This window comes from Apus apus, chromosome 3, assembly GCF_020740795.1.
Source record: "Apus apus isolate bApuApu2 chromosome 3, bApuApu2.pri.cur, whole genome shotgun sequence".
Lineage (NCBI taxonomy): Eukaryota > Metazoa > Chordata > Aves > Apodiformes > Apodidae > Apus > Apus apus.
The window spans coordinates 32,069,797-32,088,731 of record NC_067284.1 but is presented as its reverse complement, the minus strand read 5'-3'; the positions used below and the strand labels follow the sequence as shown (position 1 = coordinate 32,088,731).

The 18,935-nt window shown below is 35.7% G+C and overlaps 1 protein-coding gene across 6 annotated transcripts in view; it reads left to right on the top strand.

The window, feature by feature from the left end:
• Window positions 1–18,139, top strand: part of KIDINS220 (kinase D interacting substrate 220) — a 76,400-nt gene extending 58,261 nt beyond the window's left edge. The window contains exons 25-31 of one of the 6 annotated variants that reach the window (XM_051613393.1): window positions 2,560–2,670; window positions 3,537–3,593; window positions 7,608–7,640; window positions 10,512–10,655; window positions 12,338–12,436; window positions 13,522–13,770; window positions 15,827–18,139. In XM_051613393.1, the coding sequence (XP_051469353.1) occupies window positions 2,560–2,670; window positions 3,537–3,593; window positions 7,608–7,640; window positions 10,512–10,655; window positions 12,338–12,436; window positions 13,522–13,770; window positions 15,827–17,092 (1,959 nt within the window). In that variant the 3' untranslated portion in view covers window positions 17,093–18,139. The remainder of the gene's footprint in view (window positions 1–2,559; window positions 2,671–3,536; window positions 3,594–7,607; window positions 7,641–10,511; window positions 10,656–12,337; window positions 12,437–13,521; window positions 13,771–15,826) is intronic. The other 5 variants (XM_051613389.1, XM_051613388.1, XM_051613391.1 and 2 more) reach the window with 5 other exon arrangements.
• The last annotated feature ends 796 nt before the right edge of the window (window positions 18,140–18,935 follow it).

The window sequence follows — 18,935 nt, the reverse complement described above, 5'->3', positions numbered from 1 at the left end:
ATTTATTAATTTTTTCTTAAAACCTTATTCTTCCTCTGTATAGGTGTAAGAGAAAGATTGTAGTCCCATTTGGCAGCTCTCCAGCTTGGCACTTTGGCTGTCAGTATAGGACTGTGCTGGACATGTACATTTTAACACTGTTGTAAAGGTCTGGCTACAAGTTGGATTCAGGTTCAGCTTCTCAAAATTGCTGTTATTGTGAATCATTGTGGATATCATGTTTCTTACAGGGAAGATCAGAGTGGTAGGCAAGTTTCATTGGGATTTCCTATGTGGGAACCAGAAATTATGGTTTGTGAAGACATTTTTTGCAAAAGAACAGCAAATTCTTTGATATCTTGGAAAAACAATAAGCAACACGTGCTTTGTAGGCTATCTGCAAACTTGGAGAAGAGCTTTACATTTACATACATTTAAAAGAGCCCAACATGTAGTTATGTTGATCTCATGTTTTCACATCTGTATTACTGTACTTCAAATGAAGACTGAGTCTGTAGACTTGAAGCCTGTAATGGAGGATCAATCCCATGGTTGGGAAACAGAAGAGTAACTGAAGTGGGCTCAAAGCATAATTAGAAATTATGAAAGAATTTCTGGATAATTGCCTTATTTTACAGATTTTTTCATTGCTTTGTAGTTTGGTGTCTCACAACCAACAACCAGGTGCTCACTCTGTGTTTCAGAGGATTGTCTTTGCACTGAGAGATACTCACTTGAGTGGGGTTTGATCATTAAGCATTTTGTACTTGAGGATTTTCCAAATGGTTTAAGCTGGTAGTGGAAAACTGAGACATTTAATTATTCCAGAAATAACATGAACTTTTTTTGAAGATGGTTACATTTCCATAAAATACCATAGGATCTGTGTCTTATGACAGTGAAAGAGTTTTAAATCAGTGAATTTTTTGAGACATCCTCTACTAACTAATAAATGTAAGGCAAGGACTAGGCATTGGTTCTCCTACCTGTTTAATCTGAACCAAACTTGCAGCATGTGCTATCTAAGTAATGGATATGCACAGGAATGAAACTTTAATTTCCCAGTTCATTTACAGCTGCTTCTGAATGCAGAGGTTTTTTTTAGTCCGTATAGGCAAATCCAAAGTGGAATACTTCATCAAATTTTATCCCTCCCTTATATGTTGGCCATCGAGTCATAAAATTACGTGTGCTGAATTCAGTGCAGTAGACTAAGAATCTTGTCATGTGCAGCAACACAAACCAAATAGTATGATCTGTTTTGTTAAGCAGCTGGATAATATTTTTTTTTTTTTTAATGCTATGCATAGAAAAATAAGAAATCTCTAGTACAGCCATTATTTTGAGTTTTCTGTGTGGTTTTTATATTTGTTTTTTTTAAGGATTGGGTAAGGAATTGAAAGCAATGAGCACTGTGATTCTGCTTTTTTTAGGAAAGGCTCTATTGCTTTCCATTACATTGCCTTGAAACAGAATTGCAACGGAGATTAAAGCTTATTTCAAAACCCAAATCAAATTCACAGATGGGTCAAACTAAAATGTCACAATATTGGAACAGCAGTTTGTACTTCATACTGCACTTCCAGTGATGAGGTTCATAATTCTTAAATGCACACCTCGTGCGTCTGCACACAGAAGTTTTATTGCATGGCAGTGGGTAGCATGGGAATTTCATGGAATGTGTTTTTACAGTTGATTTTAAAACGTGAAATATTGGAGCATGTGGAATCCTCTGGAAGTATATTTGTAATTTTGACATCTCTATATCTTCCAGAAGTGACTTCATTAAAAACCTGAGTTCTCATTTGGACCCTTTGCACTCACGTGCTGGTGACTTTAGGAAACTTGGATAATGTTTATTTCCTGGAATTTGTTTTTTATTAAAAAAGGGATAAAAAGGAACCTGGTTATAAAAATAGTGATTAGCATTAACTGTTATTATTTCTATGTGAAAAAAAGTTTTTTATATTCTAAGATTATTAACATTGTCCTTTAAAATGGTATTTGTATTGAACAACATGCATTGATGTATTTCCAAAAAACAAAGCTCAAATACTTTCTGCTATGAAGATCTACTTACAGATTTATAAAATCTGTTATTTTGTGGAAGCCTTCCGACTGCTTGCCACAAATGTGGGGAGTTGTAGTGATGCTATTACGCATCACATTCATTTCTTCTAGTACAGTTTTATGAAACATTGCAAGTTTTACTGAGTATCTGATTTTGGGTTTAGCATATCCAAGAGAGTGAAATTATCAAAATTATCCTTAAATTATCCTTTTCCCATACTCAGAACAGAAGTTAGAGTGTAGCTACCAAAACCACTCCAACTCTGTTCCTTGAGAATATGCCAGAGCACACATTGGTGCTGAGGGACTTCGAAGAACTTACTCCAGAGCTTTTGTTTGAATTCTGTTCAATGCAAAAAATAAACCTATTAGTAATTGCTGTTTTTCACTTTATTAAGCACAACTAGAGGCTGTGTTTTGTTAAAATAAGTTTTATTTTATTATTACATTTTGATTTGTGTAATTGTTTGTCCCTTTTTTTTTTGTTACTTTTTTTTTTTTTTTTCATAGCCATTCTTTGCCCCATATCTTTACATGCCAAGGTATTACCCTGGCAGTTCTCATCTCATCTCACGTCCACCACTAAAAACGAGTTTGTCCAGAGATCAGAACAATGGCCTAGTAAGTATTTTGAAGGATAATTAAAATACTAACCTAAATGATAAATATAGTGAGTAATTAAAATAAAGTTTATAAATGATTATTCACTATTGACAAGTACAAACTATATTACAAATAGTTTAAGCAAAGGTGTTATTCACATGTAATGTAAAATGTATTTTGTTTTAACTGCAGAAATTACTTAGAGAGGAAAACCAATTCTAACGTCCAAGTATGAAGATTAGAAGAGTATTATTCCCAGTAATACTGGCAGGAAAATATTTTAATCAAAATGCCAGTTTTACTACATAAAGAACTTGATATAGTATAATAGTGTAAGAAAAAAAATACTATTTGTAAATTTATATTTAAATTTTATAAAATGGCATCCTTTAATATTGCAGAGAATGCTAGAAATTGGAAGGTCAAACTAAAAGGTTAAAAGGAATGTTTTAAATATTTAAGTAAAACAAAATACATTTTATCTTAAGTATGTGTCAGTTGTAGCTTGGTTTTGTAAGTACATGTAATTCAACTTTATTTACCCATTGAAAAGGGAAAACAATCAGACTTTTCTAAGTTCCTATACAATAAAAAAAATCCCATTTAAGAGTATTTTACTAACATACGGCTGCTCAAAAGGAATTAAGAGTTAAGGAAAGCTAAAAAAGTAAAAGTCTTACTTCTCAATCAGTTTATTTCTAGGATATTGATACAATGAGCAGGGATATTAAAAGCTGGCAAAATTTTTAATCACGTAAGGGAAAAAAATGTGTTTCTGTTGAATTATGTATTATTACAAGATCATTTTCATTCACTGTTTACTTCATATTTTTTGTTGAGCCCTTGGTCATTTTAGCCAAACCGTAATATTTTGTTGTTGTTAGGATGTTATCAAGGAGGATGCTGATGAGGGGCTTCCTTCACCCACAGACCCCTCAATGGTAAACGAGTAGTCATGTGGTGTGGAAATTTTAGCATCTCATTGCTTTTTCAGCAGTAATGAGTCTGCATTAATCATAACTGCAGTTCACTAACACTGCATCAGTGGCTTTGGTGGGCAAATAGAGTAGCTGAAAACTAACGTAGTTCCTGAGTGAGTTTTAAGAGCTAATATTTCACTTATAAGATGTATTGTATTTGTCCCTGTAGTTTTCCCATTACCTTTCTCAGTAGCTGTGGTGAGCTTTCAGTAAAAAGAGTGTTGTGGTAGCTAAACAGAGTGAAGAATGACAGCTGGTCATTCGATGCTTAGATTTTAGAAAGAAGTAGCTGTGATTTTTCCCCGCTTCATTGAGCTCTCTCATCTGATCCCTTCTTTTTTCATTGGTGGCATAAAAGTTAACACAGTATAGAGCAGTTTTCCATGGAAATATTAAATATTTTTAAAAAATGCTGGTCATGGGCTTATTCTTGAGTCAGAACGCTAACGTCTACTTTTCTCTGACTTGTTTTATTCTAAGTGTTCTCAAAAAGATGTCATCTTTATGAGTATCCATTTTAACCCTCTCCGTGGGAATCAATGGAAAATCTTGATTTTTTACCAAAGCGAAGAATTTAATATGATTGTCATCATGCTCAAGACTTACTTCTGATGATTGTTGGCTACAGTTATAGTTCGATCTTGCTTTCTAGTAAAGAATTGCAAAAATGTATTTCCATTGTTGTGCAATGGAAAAAAAATCCAAACCCCATACAAATTCCAGAATTGTATTTGATTGCACGTAACAAACCTTCACTGAGCACCCATGTATGGGTGACACAATGAAAAATGTACCCTGAAGTTCTTTCTTCCAGGTCATTAGCTATCTTGTGTGAAGGAATGACTTTGGGGTAAGTTTTTCTGGTAGTATGTTTTTGGAGATGCTGATGCTTTCCCTGTGTTTGATTCCTTCTCTCAGTATCCCATTCTCTTCCCAGTCCTTTGCAGCTTGGCAGTCCAAGAAGAAAAAGTAAAGACTTTTGAGAAAGTAGTTGAGTGGTGGGTGAAGTGTGTATCTGTGAGTGTGAGAAGGGGCACAGGACAGGAAAACTGGGATGTATTCTCAGGGCATATCAGTGATGAGCTCCAGTGGCAGACCTGGATGTGGTTGCTTTTCCGCTTGCTACTCTGAGCGTGTATCTTAAGCACACACAGGCTGCAGTTTCGAGCAGCAATTTAAGAGACTCGTGTAGGTTATGTAGTCTGTTGGCTTATAGGTAAGAAAAACAAGGAGTTAGAACATTAACAAGAAACTTTGTTTAAAATAATTGTAATGGAGGATTTTATTAGATGTATATTTGCATTTAATTTATACTGCTGTATATCTTTGTAGTACAGTGCATCAGATCATAAACTTTTCTGAGGATTAGCAATATTTAACCTAAGTATAAATCTAAAATTTTGAATATTTGAAAATCTATTGGGTAGTTTATGGAAATATTGTTAGTCAGGGCATAGTTTTCTCTTCTCCAGGTTGGGGTTGTCAGCCTGGAGATGAGAGGACTGGAGAGAAACCTTATAGCAGCCTTCCAGTGCCTGAAGGCATCTGGAGAGGGGCTTTTTACAAGGGCATGTAGTGATAGAACAAGGGGAAAGTCTCAAACTGAAATAGGGTATATTTAGTTTAGATATTAGGAAGAAATTTTTTCCTGTGAGGGTGGTGAGACACTGGAACAGGTTGCCCAGAGAGGTTGTGGATTCACCCTCCCTGGAAGTGTTCAAGGCCAGGTTGGACAGGACTTTGAGCAACCTGGTCTAGTGGGAGGTGTCCCTGCTCATTTAGGGAGGGATTGGAACTAGATGACATGTAAGGTCCTCTCCAGCCCAAACCATTCTGCATGGCTGACAGGATGCCTCATCTATTCTATAATCACTTCTTTTGCAGACTTTACTAATGTTTCTGTGAGAGGAAACAGGTACTGCAGTTATTCAGAGGCAGTTGGTGCAATAATTTGATCCGGCTATTTAGGTAGCTCTTATTTGATAGGTCATTGCCACTATATAAATTATACAGCTTTTACTTATTAAATGGATTGGTGCATGCAAAGTAATACACTAAAAGACTGCACAAGGTGCCAGAGAATCATAAAATGGTTCAGGTTGGAAGGGACATTACAGATCATCTAGTTCCATCTTTCAAGTCTGTCCAGGTCCCTCTGGGTGGCATCCCTTCCCTCCAGCGTGTTGACTGCATCACATAGCTTGGTGCTCTCAGCAAACTTGCTGAGGCTGCACTCAATCCCACCATCCATATTTCAGACAAAGATGCTAAACAGCACCAGTCCCATACTGATCCCTAAGGAACACCACTCATCACTGGTTTCCAGTTGGACATTGAGCTGTTGACCACAACTTTTGAGTGTGACCATTCAGCCAATTCCTTATCCACCTAGTGGTCCATCCATCAAGTCCATGTCCCTCCAATTTAGAGACAAGGATGTTGCAGTTAGTGAACACCAAGATGTGTGACTGGTTGAATGACTGAATGCAAGAGGAGTGTGTAGAATCAAAGATGTCTGTCATGCAAATCTGGCAAGGAGCCAGAAATGTTGCCATTTTCCGTCTGTGTAAAATAGAGAATAAGCTTTCTTTTATATGTTCTAAGTCTTACAGGGCAAAAACCAGTTTATTCAGGAATATCAATTTTTTTTTAATTTTTTTTTTTTTACAAAGGTCATCATTGCTACTCATTGCATGAGTTGGCAGAGCTGTGTTCAGGATGTTATGTGTTCTAGTAAAGGCCCTGCTATTGTTGTCAATCTGAGATTGGAGTTGACTGAGTTCTGAAATTTCTTATCCTAATGTTAGTCATGTAAAATCAGTGTAAATTGAGGTTGGCTTAGTTGAAATCAGAAATGTTTTGAGAGCAGTCACCCAGTATCAGTAATTTGACTTTGGCACCTTTTGTATTTTAATTCTATTGCTAATGATAAAACTTGTCTATCTCAGACTGTAGTTTGCTGTTCTTTACCAAGTGGATCAAAACACAGGTGTTAGACCAGTAAGTTTACAAATATGTATGCATATCAAGATGAGGGTACATCGCAAATTACAGGCTTAAGTCACTAAGGAAAGTAGACTTGCCTTTGCACATCTGTGATGGAGGCAAACATGCGTTTCTGCTGACTTTACTGTACCAATGGTTATTTCTGACAGGAACTGCAAAAACTTCTAGAGTGCTCTTCTGAAGTGCTTATTGCTGAATTGTAGTGATACCAATATCTGTTGATACTATCCCTGTTAAGTCAGAAATCAAACTAGCATTACCAGTGGTTATCTGTCATAAACTTAATTGTGTGCTTTATTTTACAGTGTCAGTTGTGACTTGTTAGGATGCAGCTTGTTGTGATCTAATTACTTTGCTTAAATGTTTTTTTCATAATGCATTGAATATGTAATACCTTAAGATGTAGTATGTGTGCTTTGAATGAGAACTAACATGGCCCAGAGTGTGTAGTGTAGATAAACATACACTACTCTTTAAGAAACTGGAAGTGCTTTTCAGAAGTTTGAGCATGAATGGAACTGTGTGGCATTGGAGGTTTTTTATATTGGGGGTGGAGGGTGGGGGGATGTGAGTGTATTTACATACAAATTTTCAAAGTTATTTGAGATACATTGGTGTTAATAATCTTGAGATGGCAGATGAATGTTTGGTTAAAAGCAGGATTTTCCATCAGAAAAATAATGTAAAACTTTTATGCAAACAAAAGACAGTAAGTGTAACTTCTTTTTACAGTTGCAAAACGGAGTAGTTTTTTCAAAAGAAAAAGAAAATAGTATTTGTATAGCATATACTAAATGTGTAGTATTAAGGCCTATCTTAAAAGTTTCATCACCTTATGAAAGTACCCTGTTTCTGGCTTAACAGTGATTTCCTCTGTTTACTTCAAAGCATGTCACCTGTATGTTCAACCTTTGTGATGTCACTTTAAGCTGTTGTTTCTTTTAATTCTGTTTTGTCCTTCTCTCAAAGCTGTGTAAGTCTGGGTTAAACAAAAACAGACAGGTACAGCCACTTTCTGTAAATTATTATTCACTTATTTCAGAGTCATTTCAGAAGCTATCATACTGGCGCTTCATGCTGGGCTGTCTGTAAACTAATGCTCATTACTAGCCTTGAGGTTTGTTTTGACAAGCTGCTTTTAGCTCTTGCATGGCAAATACTTTTCAGGCTAATGTTCTCTAAGCATCTCTAACAAAACCAGTAAGGCTGAAAAATGTATCAGTTTAAGTACAGTTTTAATTCACTTGCGTGATGACAGTGTCCCTAAAGCTGTTGCATTACTTATTCTTTGGAGAGTGCTTTTTTAAAGAATTACTTGGATTAATATGCATCCACTTCAAATAGTTCACACTTTAAAAAAAATAGTCTAAATATTTTAGCACTTTCCTGTGTTTTTTTAATACACAGAAGAGTTTCCAAACTAGCTTTTAATGCATGCAGAAAGAATTACTTGTTCTTGGTTCTTAAAAAATATTTTGATCTGAAGTAGAACAGTTAAATTAAAAGTGTTTAAAACTTTTCTTCATTTATTTGTAGATATGTGATAGATAATGTATTTAATTTATTCAGAGAACAAAGGCAATTGCTTACATACATTGCTTAGGGATCATTTAGTAGTACCACATTGTAATTTTGGCTTTATTTTAGTTTAATTGATAAGCTTGCTTTCAAAAAATAATTATTTGAGTTAATACCTTTTCTTTATTGATGTATTATCTAATTTAGAACAAAAATAAATAGTGCATTTATGGGGAAATAATAAACAAAACTGTTGTTCTGAAGAAAAACTGAGTGTTTTTTTTTTAAAGAGGAAAAATAGAAATGTACATTAAAAGTATGAGGTAAATAGTTAATGCATGGTTATCCTTATCATGTTAAGAATAAAAGCCAGCAATCAACTGATGAAGATTTTAGCTGTGCTAAAAATCAGACTAGATTAAGACCTAAATAACCTCCTTTAGATGCCTAATATGATAAGTAATTAGGTATTGTAGGCACTTAATTAGGGAGACATTGCAGAATCAGATAAGCAAGCATCTTGTCCTCAGAAGGAATACCAAGCCCATAAGTTAGGTACCTAGACTGTATTGCAATTATATTGCTAAGTTTTTGTGCAATAATTTAGGTAGACTACCTACCCAGAGAATGGGGTGTGTATATATATATATTTTGTAGTGCCCAGCTGACATCATATTAAAAAAACATAAAGGGTCAAAGGAACAAAAGTTTAGTGTCCCAGCTCTGTTTTCAGGCAAGTGTGCAAACTGCTGGGCTTAGATTCCCCATAACCTCGTGCTGTGCTCTGGATTTAGGTTGATATTTTTCCAGTTTTAAGTCCTTTTCAAGCACATTTGGCAGAGAACTTCGGGGGAATTACATGTAAAAGTATCTAAACTTTGAAGTTCAGAGTAGCTTAGGTGGGGAGCCTGCCTACTCCCCCAGATCAGGATGTCTAAAATAACATTAAGTTAGAAATAACTTTGAGGTTAAATGCTAGTAGATAATTGGGGTTTGGAATCCTGCCTTGTAATTAATAGTTGAATAAATTCTTCTTAAATACCCTGGTTTAGATAATTCAGATATGGTTAATGCCATTCTGTGTGATAATCCTTGGTTTTCATAAGAAATATATTTGTATCAATTTATATGAATTCTGAAATTAAATAGCTTTGAATTAATGAAATAAAAATGGGGAGAAGTATTGCAGCCATAAAAACAGTCTTCATTGGTGATTTGAGGAATATAGTCAAACTTGATTAACTGTGCATAGTCAAAATGCACTTTTACATCACAGGGTTTACACATGTGATGATGAGTTCTGAAGCTTTAGAAGCTCTTTTGCATCCTCCCAAAATGAGCTTAGTTCGTGCATGGTCTACTCACGTTCAGAAGAAGGGGAGGGTGCAACACCCTTCCCAGGAGGGCATACAAGTATTTCATAGCTCAGAGAACTGGTTCTCATTTTCCTTTCAGGAATTTGAAATCCCTAGTGTAACTGTTTAGAGCTTTCCACTTTGCTCCTACTTAATGCACAGCTCCCCATCCAGGGACAATGTGGGTTTTTCTGAGAACATAACTGTCTTAGTATACTGACTACCTGCAGGTGCATTTGGTTTGGTTTTCCATGCTTTCTTTGAAATTCCCAGAAGCTGGCAACATTAACGGGACAACTCCTAGGTTACAGATCTGAGTTGTGAATAATTTCTACCTAAATCTTGGCAAAGTTTGAGATACATGAAGCATCCTCACAGTGTCTTGGAGGGATATCACAGGCAGTGCTGGTCTTTGTTTCTTTACTGTGGTGCAGCCCCTTGGCTGATCTTGCATAAATGGAGGTGAAGGAACTTCTGGAAAATGGACAGATGTTGCTAAAAATTACAAGTAATCCAAGTAATTCAGGAGTTAATGTTTTAGGTTATCTTTGTCTGATAAACTAAACCAGGAGTTTTTAAGACAGGACAAGCTTAAGTTGTATCTGCATTATTTAAATAAAAACCAACAACAAACCAGAAAAAACAAGTAAAATCAGCGGGGAAATTGAGTAAAGATGCATTTGAAATTGATTAACCCTTACTTAATAGTTCTTATTTTTAAGTTGCTTTTCTTAAATACCATTATTTGAGAGAGTTATTTTCTCACATACGCAGGACTCAAGATACTGTGTTTTTTCTCATATAAATACCTATAATAAATGTTTCTTAATATATATATTCAGGTAGTAATTAAAAATGCCTGTGCATTCTTAATCCTGTGCATCCTGTAATTTTAAAATGTAGTTGAACAAGCTTGGTTTGTGCTAGCATATATTGTGAAATTCTGGGTATCCTGAGTATTTACACAAATCTTATGTACACATTTTCTCACTTCTTACAGGGAGCAGAAGGCACAGGATCAACTGCAGGAGTATCACATGCATCTCTGAGCACAATGAGTGTGGAAGCTGTATGTGAGAAGCTAAAGCAGATAGATGGTCTGGACCAGAGTATGCTACCTCAGTACTCTGCAACAATAAGAAAGGTATCATCTGAATTCCATTAACTAGATTCCCTAACTAAACTAGTAGGGGGAATACCTAAACATGGAGAAACACAAGGAAAAGGAAATATTTAGTTGCCTCTTTTCTTAAAAATGTTTATTGAAATACATTAAATGTCAAAACAACATCCTAACTTCTGTGTCTGCTAAGTTTGGCAGACATTTTAATATAAGCAGGTATTTTTCAGAGAAAGTGCTTTCTCTCAAACAGGAAAAACAGACTGAGAAATATAAATGCTGATGAGACTGGTTATGTGGAGAAAAGAAGCAAAACAAAAACCCCACCATTTTCCAAATTGCCATGTATAGATAAATAGGGTTGTAAATGTGTTCTAAATGCAGGTAGCAACATTCCTTTTTTTTTTTTCTCTGAGAAACTGGCACATCTCTTCTGTTGTAAATGAGTGGTGTGAAGATAGTTCCATTTCTTTTTATCACATTCCATATCTATTTGCTTCAGAAGGCAGCCACTGTACATTTTTCTGCTACTGCTCTTTTCTCTGAGACATCAGAACAGAATCAGTTCTGTCTTTATTACATTTTTTTCCCCACCATTCTGTATGCTCCTTTTATAAAAGAAGAAGGGAAAAACATGAAGGTTGTCATTAGTGAATGTTTTTGTTGTGTTCACTTTGGATACCTCTCATGTCTTCAAAAATACAGGGAGGATGTTGATTCAAGGACTAAGAGACAGGTTTATCATAGGGAGCATCAGTGATGTTGCTTAAAGCAAGAAGTAGGGTGTCAGACTGCAGCTTATTAAGTGTAGCTGTGAAAAATTCCAATTGTTTCAAGTGGCTCTAGGGTGCAAACAGAATGTGCTCACCGTTTGTCTCTAATCTCTAATGAGATGCCTTCTATTTATGTTCTTGCATATCACAAGTGATACCATGTAGAAAGGAAGTATGAAAATGGCTCAGCGTGGTCTTTTTCCTGGTTTTAATAAAACCATCAGCTGGGATACGGGAACAGAACCACTGAGATCCCTCAGACTGAGCAGAGCTCTCAACTTGTGTCTTCCATTTTGTGGCTGCTCTCCTAAGACATGGTTTCTCTTTTATGTTCTGTCCATCCACTGATACATGTTATAAAGAAAAATAGCTCTCACTGTTACTAGTGAACCATCCTGGAATATAGATGGTGTTCAGGCACTTTGATGTATTTATGCAGGGAAAGAACTTGATGGAGGTAGTACTTCATGTTAGATGCCTCAAGTCAGGGGTCATAATCAGACAGATTAATTGTCTGATTATCTTCAGATACTTGGGCATCTGCAGTCTGTTTGTGTTCTGAGTCTGAGAAGTCTAGGCAGATGAATGTGGTTTATTATCTGTGAAATTTCCTACCACAGATGTGTTGTTTCCTTATGTCTTTTTATAGAACCCAATCATACTGCCTGTCATATACACATTTTTGATAGGTTTAGTATTTCCATTTTTATCATGACACATAGATTCTTCTTGTCCATCAGCAATCATCAATAAATATTCTTGTATAAGAACATTATATTATCCTGTTATATAGACTGAACTTAAGAGTGATGTTGGGAGAATTTCACTGGTAGCTCCCTCTAATAATCCAGTTTTAATTACCTTTTTATTATGTTATTGCCATGCCGTAAGTCTTGTATTGGTGAATTACATTATTTAGTTTTACTGTTTTAGGCAAATATAAATGGCCGTGTGTTGGCTCAGTGCAACATTGATGAACTGAAAAAAGAAATGAATATGAATTTTGGCGACTGGCATCTGTTCAGGAGCATGGTAAGACTTTTTCTTCCATATTCAGGTCATCATAAATTAGTCTTTTTCATTATGGACCTTATATTTTTTTTATTATTTCTTGTTGCTTTTTGTTACCATACATGCATTTATTATTTTGTTGCTTCATCTTCTTGTCTTGAGCACTTTAATGAACAACTGGTTGCCTAGGGATTTGCATCTGAATTGATTACAAACTCTGAAGTTTTGCCTCGTTTTCTTTTACGATCTGTTTTTTCCTGTATGAGTTCCCTTTTTCTTTTTAAAAGTTGCCTATTTTAATGAAATTGTTAGAGCTTAATTCTCTTTGAAGATCTTGTTTTTCTGTTAAAAGTTAGCCAGGAAGTTCAGAGTGTAGTAGTGTGAGGAAGTGGACAGCCAGTCTGTTACAGATGCATGGCACACAATTGGATAAGCATAGTTTTTAAAGAAACTTCAACTAAATGCCAAGCCAATGAGATAAATGTACAAAATTCAATTGACACATACTTGTATAATGCAAGAATGCTGCAATGCATGCTGTTATTGAAGCATTCTTACAGTTCTCTAATTTCTACCATTTTTCTCCTCCTGGTTTGAGAGTAAATGGCAGTTTTACAGCGCGGGTTATGTACCACAGAGAACTGTGTTTTCTCTGAAGTATTTTTAGTATGTTGCCAGTTTTCTTTCTGAAAATAACAGTGTATCTTTCAACTGCTAAGTTGAAAACAAAGAGAATTACAAGATTCAGGTTGATTAAGCTATAAACTGGGTTTGCTTTTGTATTTATAATATCACTTACCTAGTTTTACAATAATTTTAAGTGATTTGTAGCATGAGTTCCTTTAAGGGCCTGAGCAGTAATAAGAATTATTTGTAAATATAAAATATTCTTAAATATTAAAATGTTATTTGCAATAAAGATAATTAATGCACTACATCTGTGAACATAGTTTTCTTCATACTTTTCCATGAACACAACCACACATACAAGTACACTTTTACAGTTGTTAATTCCTGGTTCCCATTTTTAATATAATTCTTCTTTAAGTGTTTTGAGTTCTTTGACTTGTCTAATTACGTTTATACTGTCTCTTTTTTGTGTTAAGATACTTGAAATGAGAAATTCAGAAAGTCAGGCTGTTCAGGAAGATTCCCGTGGAACAACTGATCATGTTACCACTGCGATTCCTCACAGTGAGCTCACTCGTCGTCCTGGGCACAACACAGAGTTGCCTCACACTGAGCTTACAGGTCTTTCTGGTCAAGCTCCCTACACGCTGAACTTCAGCTTTGAAGAACTCAACACAATTGGTCTTGATGAAGCTCCTCCACGCCATAGCAACTTAAGTTGGCAGGTATTTAATAGAGAAATGTATTATGCTTTCTTACCTGTATGATAAAGGTTTTTTTTAATTCTTGGATACAGACAGGTCAAGAAATAAGTCTGCTGTGACAGTTCAAGGACTTTCAATTTTCAGTCTTGACAAAAAACAGTTTTGCAGAGTTGTGAACTCTAATCACACTGTCTGAGTCAAAGTCTTTAGTCTTTGCCATTTGAAAACTACTCTTCTGTTCCAGTAATGGGTCTTTCAGAGAAAAAACCCAAAGCTATCAAATTTTTCACATCTAGCTTAGGGCAGTGTCCCACAAGATTTCTTTTTATCATAGTATTCAGTGTTTGTGTGTGAAATACTTCAGCTATGTGCTAGCCAGATGTTATGCCATTCAAAGGATTACAGATAGGTTTATTAGGTTTTTTTAAACAGACAACTTGCAGTGCTCCATGACATCAGAGCCTTGTCCTGACAATGTATCATCTATTCATAGACTCCAGAGCTGACCTTCTTCTCTGACTACAGTTTCTGCTATAGGTTACAGTCAATTTTCTTCTCTTGTCTTACGAAATCACCCAAAGTGTGTGATTTTCTTTTGTCCTTTTTAAGAAATAAGACAAATCAGTTGGTATCCAAATAGTGACTAGAAATTTAAAAAAAAGCAAAACTCTAAAACCAGTTATACAGCAGGTTTTTCATCTCTGGAATTCTAAATTAGAAAATATTGAAGTAGCATCAAAATAGGAAGACACTCCAAACTACTACCTTTAGTTTATAACATTTTAAATTGTCACTGAAAAGGGGTTTGGAATATCTATCCTCAAGATAGATTTCTATCCCTGATACCTCTGCTTGGATTTGGAAGAAATTCTTTACTGTGCCCATGCATCTAGTCTAAACCCACCATCTTTCAGTCTAAAACCATTGCCCCTTCTGTTGCCACAAGCCATGGTAAATAGTTTCTCCCCATCTTTCTTAAAAGCCCCCTTCATATATTGAGAGGCCATGATCAAAGTCTTCCTGGAGCCTTCCCTTCTCTAGGCTGAACAACCCCAACTCTTTCAGCCTGTCTTCGTAGGAGAGGTGCTCCAGCCCTCTGATCATCTTCATGGCCCTCCTCTTTTTTTGTGTCAAAAGCACAGAAAGCAGTACAAGAAATTCTGTTTTAAAACACTTTTTAAAATGCAAGTTTAAATAAATAGTTTCTGATGCCCATATAGTTATCTGAAGTTTAGTCAAAAGAATGAGAAAGCTAGTTTGTCCTTAAGAAAACTTGAGAATTCATCTGTTGGAATTTTCAAAGTAAATACTGATTAAAAACCGGCATTGCTGCTTCTCTGTAAAAGGAAATAGTTATATGCAATACACAAAGCCATATGTTCAGCCACAATCTACTCCTTTACTTTATTCAGCTCTGTTCTAGACCTTGGTTCTAGCATTTAATAGATGGTCTAGCATCCAGTGCCTATGGAGTTCTCTGTGTGCACACCAAAAGAGAGCAGAGGTGGAGGCAAAGAGTGATATGTTTGTCAAGAACTGATTTTTCTTAAGTCAGCTATGGGCAATGGAATTTTTGTCAGGATATATCGAAGTAGGCTGGATAGGGGTCTTTTAAAAATGTGTTTGAGGTATCTTCAGCATTTAAATGAACTCTTTCTGTATTTCTAATATAAAATGCTAATTTTGTAAATGTACAGAATGTATTATAAAAGCCCATATTGATATAAAAATTCAGTTGTCATAATTATATACGCAAAAGAGTTAGTTTCAAATGCACTGGATAAAATGCTTTTTTTGTGGAAATCTTCTGTTATGGGAACCGAAAATACTTTGTAAGTTTAGTGAATGTGTGTGTGTGATTGCATGTGTATGATTATAGTAAGCATGTTGTAATTACAGCCTTGACAATTTCACTTGTGTAATCTATTCAGAACAACAAAAAATCATTTAAGCACGTACTTGATGCTTTGAGTAATTTAATTTTAAAAGACCAGTGGAAGTAAAAGTAAATAGTTAATTTAACAGTTATATCTCTCTTGTCTTTTTTTTTTTCTTCTTTTTTTTTTCTTTTTTGCAGTCACAAACACGTAGAACTCCAAGTCTTTCAAGTCTTAACTCTCAAGATTCTAGTATTGAAATATCAAAACTCACTGACCGGGTACAGGCAGAATACAGAGATGCGTATAGAGAGTATATTGCTCAAATGTCACAGTTAGAAGGAGGTGCCAATTCTACTACAGTAAGTGGCAGGTCCTCCCCTCATAGTTCAAGTGCTTTCTATATGGGGCAGAGTACATCAGGGGGCTCTTTACATTCCAGTGCAGAACAGGAAAAAGGAAAAGAGGGTGAACAGAAAGATGATGGAAGAAAGTCCTTCTTGCTGAAGAGGAATGATGTTGATTACAGTACTTCAGGTGTTTCTACTAATGATGCATCTCCTTTGGATCCTATTACTGAAGAAGATGAAAAATCTGATCAGTCTGGTTCCAAGCTCCTCCCAGGAAAGAAGTCTTCGGAAAGAACAAGTATTTTTCAGGCTGCAGATTTAAAGCTCAAGGGAGGTACTCTTCGGTATCAGAAACTTCCAAGTGATGAAGATGAGTCTGGAACTGAAGAATCGGATAATACTCCACTTCTTAAGGAAGGTAAAGATAAGAAAACAGATGGCAAAATAGAGAAGCAGCCCAAGTCACCAGAACACGGATCTGAGCCTATCAGAACCTTTATCAAAGCAAAGGAGTATTTGACAGATGCCCTTTTGGATAAAAAAGATTCATCTGACTCTGGTGTAAGATCCAATGAAAGTTCTCCAAATCATTCCCTCCATAATGAGGGAGCAGATGATTCACAGCTTGAAAAGGCAAATCTCATTGAGCTTGAAGACGACAGTCACAGTGGAAAGAGAGGAATTCCACACAGCCTTAGTGGCCTTCAAGATCCAGCTGTGGTTCGCATGTCTATTTGCTCAGAAGATAAGAAAAGCCCTTCTGAAAGCAGCTTGATAGCAAGTAGCCCAGAAGAGAACTGGCCAGCTTGCCAAAAGGTCTATAATTTAAATAGAACCCCTAGTACAGTAACCTTAAATAATAACAGTGCTCCAAACAATCGAGCTAATCAAAATTTTGAAGAAATACAGAGTATCAGAGATTCACCTCAAATTACCCTGCACCCTGGCTCCAGTTCTAATTCAGCTGTGGTTCAGAATGAGAACCTGAAGAGCGTTGCTCACAAACGGAGCCAGCGCCCAAGTTATACCAGGCTTTCAAAAGATTCGTCGGAGCTGCACACTGTTACGGCCTCGGAAGGGGCTGGGTTTGGAGAAGAAAGAGAAAGTATCCTGTAAAAGGCAGCCAGGTTAACCAGAGTATGCCCATGAATTATAGCTTGCTTGGAATTCTTTGTCAGTGTGTGATTAGATTGTGGTCTGTAGTTTAAGCTTTCAATACTGTAACAGAAGGTCTAGTTTATTTTCTATCATTTTCTTGGAGAGAAGAAGTAATTTTTACAAGAAGCAAATTACTTCAGTCCTTCCCCATGTATAAAAGCAGTACACTTGTCCGCATGGAAAACCAGTTCTTTGTCAAGACACTGTGCAGACGTTTGGTCAGGGGCAGATGTTAGAGAAGTAAGTATGGTTTGCTTATTAAAGTTGCGATTTTTACTTTTCTCTTGGGATATATATATTACTTATCCCTCCTAAACATTCCAGTTAAGTCTGCATACTTGCAAGGAAAGTTAAGACTGTGCATCTTTGCCATTTGATGTAAGAGATGCCAGAAGATTGAATATCACAACCTGTGACACCCTTATCAAACTTTACGTTAATTAGTGGATTAATGTGTGCAATATATAGTACATATGTTGAAATCTGAGTGTTAAGGTACCTGTTTGGCTATATGTACATTTTCTGTATGTTCAGTAATTGCTGTTGACTTTGTGAACTTTGGATAGAATGGTGATATGGTTTGTAAGGAACGTTGTCTTGATATGTCATTGGAATTAGCAATTATTTATCAGGTAATACTTTATTGTTGATTTAGTGGATTCCTTATTTATTGTAGGTACATAATTTTACAGTCATTGGTTTAAATAGATGCAATCACCTGAGTTACATTAAAATATTGTAAGGAAAGAAAAATAAGCAGTGTTTGCCATTTAAAAAATAATGCATAATATTTGGAATCTCATCAGAGCTGTATGCCAGCTTCTTTAATTCTGAAGTAGAGTGTTTGAAGATTTTTGTCATCTAAGTAATGCTGTTAAAGTGGTGTTAAGTACCTGAATGTTATTGTAGTGATTACTTGTACTGCCCAGTGAAATCTGCATGTTTTTGAGGAAGAATTGTTCAAACCAAACTCTGGTAGTACAGAGAATAAAAAATAAATTGTCATGTTGGGTTTGTGTCCAAATTTCTATTTATTGTGATATTTTGTTTCTTCACTAGATAGAAATGTTTAATCTATGTTGGTTTGGTTAAAGTAGTTAAAGGATTTAATTAAGAAGAATGCATTAAAACAATATTGTTATTAATACAATACAAAAAAGCATAAAGTTTAAAAATACATTTGATAAATGGAATTGCCAAAGCAATTAGATGTTTCTAAAGGAGGTGCTGGGAGCTGCAGAGATGTGGCCACCTCCCCTCCTGCTAGTCCAGTAGTAGTCCTGCTGTTCGTGGCAGTTAACATGCTGCTGGTAGTTCCACACAGCTTTGTTTTCAGTCCTAATGCATCTCAAACCAGATGCTTCCAATGGGACCATGCGGTTGTGGCCTTTGTTATCCAAATCAAGAGGATGCTTTCCTATTCCATAGTCAACAGAGGAAAAACTGGCTTTATCTAGGCTCTTTATTTTTTTCATTCCATGGATGTCTCGTACCTCTTACTTACAAGGCTGGAGACATGATGTGTATGGTTTTGGATTCTGTTAAATTGGTGTTTTATTTGATTGAATTTACTCAGAAGTAATCAAGTTTGGGTGCATATATGTTTATCTATTAGAAAGATTATTAGTTTAACCAAAAAGCCTCCCAAAACAAAATAAGCAGCCCCTAAATCCTGATGATATTGTGCTGAATCTTTGACAGCAGTTCTTTGGTTTAGGACATGACTCTGCTTTGTGTTGCAATGCAGAAGCTTTTTACAGAAAGATACTTGTAAGTATTCTTTTGTGAGAGGACAAATGTA